This window comes from Crocuta crocuta, unplaced genomic scaffold, assembly GCF_008692635.1.
Source record: "Crocuta crocuta isolate KB4526 unplaced genomic scaffold, BGI_CrCroc_1.0 scaffold318, whole genome shotgun sequence".
In the NCBI taxonomy this organism is placed as follows: Eukaryota; Metazoa; Chordata; class Mammalia; order Carnivora; family Hyaenidae; genus Crocuta; species Crocuta crocuta.
In genome coordinates, this window is record NW_027531425.1 from 4,913,460 (window position 1) to 4,920,150 (window position 6,691).

The 6,691-nt window shown below is 59.3% G+C and overlaps 1 protein-coding gene across 1 annotated transcript in view; it reads left to right on the forward strand.

Moving 5' to 3' along the window:
• KIF21B (kinesin family member 21B) overlaps positions 1-6,441 on the forward strand; it is a 47,273-nt gene extending 40,832 nt beyond the window's left edge. The window contains exons 32-34 of the mRNA XM_077771987.1: positions 214-384; positions 929-1,128; positions 2,275-6,441. Of these exons, the coding sequence (XP_077628113.1) occupies positions 214-384; positions 929-1,128; positions 2,275-2,329 (426 nt within the window). The 3' untranslated portion in view covers positions 2,330-6,441. The remainder of the gene's footprint in view (positions 1-213; positions 385-928; positions 1,129-2,274) is intronic.
• Positions 6,442-6,691: the final 250 nt, after the last annotated feature.

Sequence of the window (6,691 nt, forward strand, 5' to 3'; positions counted from 1 at the left end):
TCAGAGGCCTCCGTCTTTGAACGAAGCAGTGTTCCCCCCAGACCCCTCTCCTGCTGGGGACACCTCTCTCCCCCAGGACAGTGGCTACGGCCCTCGGCCGGGCAAACTGGGTCTGTGGGATCCTAGGGACCACAGTGCTGTGTGAGAGCAGCTGGCGGCCCTGGCCCTTGCCCGCCTGCCCCGGGCCCTCCCTACCAGCCTCTCCTCCCGCAGATGTTCGAGTTGGGTGAGTGTGTGACCGGCACCATCGGCCCCACCCACAACTTTGAGCCCCCGCACTACGACGGCATCGAGTGTCTCGCCATCCAGGGAGACATCCTCTTCAGTGGCTCCCGGGATAATGGCATCAAGAAATGGGACCTAGAACAGCAGGAGCTCATCCAGGTGTGGTGGGCGGAAGGGAAGGGAGGACGCTAGGGTGAGGCTGTTCCCCAGTCCAGGTGGAGCCTTGGGGACCCAGAGTCTCGGGCCAGAGCCCCCCCTGAAGCTTTCCTGTTCTCCACCCTCTTCCCCTTTGTGTCCACTCCCCTGCCTCCCTGCAGCACGCCCCAACCCCCCCCCCATACTCCCCGTTATGCAGCTGATTTCAGGCAAGGGGGCTGCTCTCAGCCCCTAGGTTTGACTGTAAAGCTGTCACCATGTTCCCTTTCCTGGAGCATTTAACCCTGGGAGGCTGGAGGGTTCTCCACTGCTCCAGTCCTTAGGTTTTCCCCCGGGATAGGGGGGCCAAAGGACCCATCTCTGGGACCCTGTTGTCCCTACTCTGGACCCACCTGGCCTGTCTCCTGGACTGGAGATGTCTGCCTGCCTGGGGACCCGAGGGCCCCAGGGGATCCGGGTAGCTGTCCTTCATGGGTGCAGGGTCCTCTGCCGGCTTCTGCTCGCTCAGCACTGCCCCCAGCCCTCACTGGCCCTGCTCCTTCCGCAGCAAATCCCCAATGCACACAAGGACTGGGTGTGTGCCCTGGCCTTTGTCCCTGGCCGCCCCATGCTGCTGAGCGCCTGCCGCGCGGGCGTCATCAAGGTCTGGAACGTGGAGAACTTCACGCCCATCGGAGAGATCAGGGGCCACGACAGCCCCATCAACGCTATCTGCACTAACGCCAAGCACATCTTCACTGCCTCCAGGTGGGTGCTAGGCAGAGGGTCTGCCTTTGTCCCCCACCCCTCTCCCTGGTGTGGGCGGGGCTGGCTGGGGAGCCTCGGGGCCCCTGCGGTTGTCCCAACAGGCTCGGTTCGTGGAGCAGACCCCACGGCGCCCGCTAGCCTGTGCTAGCCTTCAACGAGTGCCCACCAGGGGCAGGGGAGCAGGAAGGTGCTGGGCCCCAGGTCAGGACTCACTCACTTGTCTGCAAGCCTTTCCTGCCCCTCACACAGCAGCCCCCACCCTGCGGTCTTTATCTCCCCCACCCCCCCCACCACATCACCTCAGTCCACGAATCTCAGACCACAGAGCAGGCCTGCCACCCCCTGGACCCGCCTCTTTCCCGCCCCAGCTCTGGTCCCCATCCAGGGGATGGCCAGGCCCTCTGTCCCACAGGGGAGCACCTCAGAGGGGTCTCTTCTTTTTCCTTCTTGTCCGACCATGTCCCTTCTCTCCCCTCTTCCCCTCCCCATCACCTCTCGCCTCTCCTCTCTGCCTCTCTGCCTCTCTCCCCCAACAGTGACTGCCGGGTAAAGGTGTGGAATTACGTCCCCGGACTCACCCCCTGCCTTCCTCGCCGGGTCCTGGCCATAAAGGGCCGAGCCACCACCATGCCCTGACACTCCCCTCCCGTCTCCTCTCTCATTCCCCCCTCTTTCCTTTTCCCTCTCTTTCTCCACTTCGGTCTGAGCTGCTTCTCAACGGTATGAGATTATTTTACTCCTCCTCCCTACTCTCCCTTCACGCCCTGCCTGGCCCGCAGAATGCCCTGCCTGCCCCTCTTCCTCCCACCCTCCTCTTCCGAGCATGACCAGTGGGACAGGCCCCCCCAGGATGGGGTGCCAGGTGGCAGAAGGCAGAGGGCAGAGCGGCCAGGCCTGGACAAACCAAAACAACAACGAAAGCCCATGATGTGAATTCTCTCGGGGACCTTGGGAGCACAGGCCCTCTCCCTCTGCCCAGCAGCCACCCCTCCACCCCTGCAGTCCGCCTGCATCCTAAGCAATGCTTGCCCTTTGGCCGCAGCCACATTTGGGGAGTTTGGGGAATCTGGCCCATCCTTTGCTTTGGGTGTAGCCAGCCGGGCCCGCTTCACGAGCTGACCAGTCCCCCCCTGTCCTCCACCCCAGTGACCTGACGGTGAAGTTCTGGAGTGTACGGCGGTTACCCGGTGGCCCACCCTAGGAGCACACAACAGTCCTCGCCTTGGCTATCCTTCAGAGGATGGCCCCCAGACCCTCGGCCCCCGGCAGCCTGGACAGCACAGAAGGGAAGCTGTGGCCTGACGGGGCCAACTGCCCTGGGGACAGAGGGTGTGGGCATCGGGTGTTGCTCCTCTCCTGTTTTCCTTCCTCTCCCTTGACCTTCCTATGGGATACTGTCCCCTCAGTCCCTCCCCTGCCTCCTGGGGAGAGAGGGAGGTTGGGGGGGAATTTAAGCTGTGAAGCCAAAGGGCATTTTCCCTCTCATTTCTCTCCCTGCGCCCCTGGGGCTCCCCTTGCCCTCCCTCTGGCCACATTTTCTCCTGCTGAGCTGGCATTGACCTTCCTCAAGCCGCTGGCCCAGTAGTGGGGCCCCATCAGGGAGGCGAATCATCCCCAGCCCCTGTTGCGCCCCCTCCGATGAACAGGCCTCCCCCTACACCCTCTCATGCAGCCTCTGGAGCCCCTGCACCTGCCTCTGAGCCCAAAATGATAGTCCTCAGGTAACCATGGAAACCAGGTGGAGGCAGCTGGGCTCTGAGGCTGACCCTTAGCCCCTTGGCCACCAACAGCCATTCCCAGTTGACCCCAGAAATTCCTTGGGGTCCCTTTCTGATGGGGCCAAGGTAGAGCTGCTAGAAAAAATTTCTTTTGGGGAGATGGGCAGAAACACTTCAGCTATTTAATTTATTTTTTTTTTTATTTTTATGTTTTGCTGTTGCCTCCTGGAAACTGACTTGAAGTCTCTCCCCACATGTTCGTTCCCTCTGCTCTTGGGGGCCGGGACTCCCAAAGGGAATCCACCCTACCAGCTCTCCAGGACCACCTCCCCTGTTTGCTTTGCAGCTCGGGCCTGTCCCCAACATTGCCCCCAGGGACCATTCTAGCGCACCCCTGACCTCTAGGCCGCCTGATGCTTCAGTGCCTTCCTCCACCCCGGGGCCTGGCACCCATGCTGGGCAGCCTTACACCAGCCATGCCCGCGGCACCACATGTGTCTTTTCACTCGCGGGGTTTTATGCCCGCTGTCCCCCAAAGGCCGGGGAGCTCCACCCCACAGCCCAGGGCCAGGGGTCCCTTGTTCCCAATGTCCCATGTGGGCCACGTAGGAAGCCGCTCAGAGGATTATGTCTACCAGGAAGTGGCTTGGATGGTGAGGATGGCCCGGCCCCCTACCCAGCTCACCTGTGTTTTCACCCGGACTGGGCAGCAAGTCCTTCCAGTCTCTTTCTCTCTGGTTATTCAAGAGACACATTTTCAAGCCTTAAAGCTGGCGTGGGGCAAGAGGTCATCCTCTTTAGATTAGCAGCAAAGAGGGAGTTCATTCGTTGTTTCTTTTTGCCTTGGGGCTGTGGACTCAAGGTTCCAAGCATGTGGTTAAATCTGTGTTCCAGCTCCCCCTGTCGGGGCAATTCTGAATTTACAGGATCAGGCCTTGGGAGGAGTCGCAGGACATCCGTCCATCCCTGGGCTCCAACCCCCCACTGTTTTTCCAATGCTTAACTGGTCTGTGCATCCTGTCCGCATTGAGGGGGGCCAGGAGCCCCAACTCTGTTCTGAGATATGCAGTGACTTTTAGACTTTCTGGAGGTAGCTCTGTGTTTGTCCTCTGTGCCTCTCCCTATTTGGTCAGGGGATTGGAGCCCCCTCGGTGTGGTACCAAGCACGGGAGGGTGCTGGCGCCCTGGGCCGAGGAGGCTGTCTTAGCTGTGAAAGGGAAAAACACCTGTGAGGGCCTGAGTCCCCAGCTCTGCCTCCACCCTGTTCAGAGCTGCCCCTGAGGCTAAGAAGGCTGTCCTGCTGTGAGTGGCCCCTGCTGGACACGGTGGTGGAGTCTGGGTCAGCTCATGTGCAGGAAGCACATACCCTTGAATCCTGGCCTCCCTAAGGAGCCGGGGACACTCTGTCTGCGATGGCCGGAAATCCCTCCTCCTCCTCTGGCCATCACGGGGAGGGGGGCGTGGTGCCCGGCAGCTTCCTCGGCCGATTGGAAGTAAGCACCTCTCCTCCTCCCCATCCTTCTCCCCACCTGATGAGAAAGCTTCAACCTTGCAACCTGTAAGAAAGAATCTGTCTGCATGACTGTTTACAAACTGTAGAAACAGAAAAGACTGCGGTGCCCGCATGGGCCAGGGAAGCCCCAGCCTGAGGCGACTGTACTGTAGCTGCAAGGCCTGTTCTTGCGCGAGATGTGACCTTACGGCCTGCGAGAGGTGCTCAGTGTCGTTGCCCATTTCCTGCTGTTTCTGATGGCTCAGCTACCTCATGGCGGGCTGGCTCTGCTGTCCTGGAGAGTATCACTGGTTCTAAACTTGAAGTCCCTTGGGAGCCCTGAGCCCTTCCAAAGCTGTGCTCAGAGAGCGTTGGAGTCTCTGCTTGCTCCTTCAGGGATATCCAAGGTACATAGTTAGGGGGCAGGCCCCCAACATCCTAAAGGTTGGAAGCACAAAATGGTTGTGATTTGAGCACAATAGTAAGGCTTGTGACAGGTGGCCTGGGCAGACCTGGGTCTGGGAGGCTCGTCCTAGCTTGGCTCTGTCTAGAGGTCGACTGAGTATGTCTGTGTCTGGAGGGGCCTGCCCCCGCTCAGACCAGGGCTCGGCCCGTGGCTTGTCCTAACTCTGGGCTCATCATATGACTTCTTACTTTTCTTTGCCCGTCTGCATCCTTGAATCGGGGCCACCGGTGGCCCAGCCACATCAGAATGTGTGGGCCCTGGAGTAGCTCCCTTACTCGACCCCACACCCTAGATCTTTAAATGCCTGAGCCCAGGCTGGGTCCCAGCCCTACTGAGCCTAAGGAGCCCAGAGCCACGGTGCCTGTCATCTGGGCCGAGCCCCCTCGAATGCTTTTGAAGCTGACCGCCCATGGGCTGCTCCACACAGTCCCGCGCCAGGCTCTGTTCGCAGTATTAACCAGCTCGGTGTTTGCTTTCATCTGAGTGGCTGGTCCCTCCAGGACAGCCAGAGTTCCCCAAGGGAGCACCTGGAGCTGCCTTTGGAGATTACCAAGAAAGAGGAAAGACACACCCAAGCCTTTGATGTGGCCGCGGCGCCACCGTTAGCCCCTTAGGAGAGGACGTTTGTGGATCTGGGAGAGGTCCCCGCACCCTCCCACCATCACTGCAGCATCAACCTCGGGCAACCCTTGGGTGTCTGGCCCTGCTGCCTGCCTGGGGCAGTGTCACTTGGGCAGAGGGCAGTTTCAAGCACAAAACCGCTGTAGGGAAGACTGTTGCTGGGACTTTCTCACGCCACCCAGCGCGGTGGAGACATAGGCAGGCCGCTGCCGTGAAGTCAGAAGTGCCCTGCCCTCTTCCATCATGGAGACAATGCCAACTCTTGGAGGCAGCCTCTGCCACGGTCTGTGCTGGGTGCAGGCACAGCCCCTGTCTTCTTCAGCCCCCGCCTGGGCCCGGTGTGTTCTCTATCGTGTTTGTGTGGGCAGGGCCTGCCCTGGTGAGTTTCTTCCCACCAAGTGACCCAAATCTGTGGCATCTATTGGCTTGCCATCCTAAACAGGAAACTGCTTATGCTTTCCTAGCTTAGCGTAGCCTCCTGGCCCAGCCTCAGAAGCCAGGGCATGGCCAGTGGCCCCACAGGCCTTCCTCTCCTGGCTCCCACATCCTTCACTGCTCTCTTTGTGCAAGGACAAAAGCTACAAGGAAAGTTCTGTTTTCTACGGCATCTTTGTTCTATCTCCCACCCGCTACCCATTCCCGGCACTCAGATGAACCCCCAGCCCTTACCATACCCCAGTCCGATTTTTCGAACCCTTGTCCTGAGAGCTTTGCAGGGAAGTGGGAACTACTTCCAGAAGAGCCAAGGGTCAGAGAAGACCCCTGAAGTGAATCAGGGCCCTGCCCTGCCCACCAGCTCTTTTCTAGTGCTCACCCCCTGCCCAGGCTGCAGGGCCTCATTTGGCTTAGGCCCTCCTCGCTATGTGGCTAGCACAAGATGTATATGTTTTGTACCTTTGCCGATGACTGTACATAGTGTATGAAAGTTATTTAAGCCTCATGCTGTACATTTCCGTTCCCAGACTGGATGTGTGTGTTCAGAGAAGTTGTCATAAATAAAACCCAAATGACCGTTATCTGTTGTGACGTGGCCCCTGAGAGCTGCCAGCTTTTAGCTGGCAGCCCTTCTCTCGGGTGGGAGGTCGGTGCGAGGCAGGCAGGGCCAGCCTCTGCGTGAGAATTCCTGGGCTGTGAGTTTGGGGCTTATTCAATTAAAAAGCAGCGTTGAGAGTGTTGCATTCCCTGCAGACTCTATACGTTGTCTCCTGGGATGGGTACATTTGCTAGAAGAGGGCATCAGCATTTAATGAGCACCCACTGTAATCC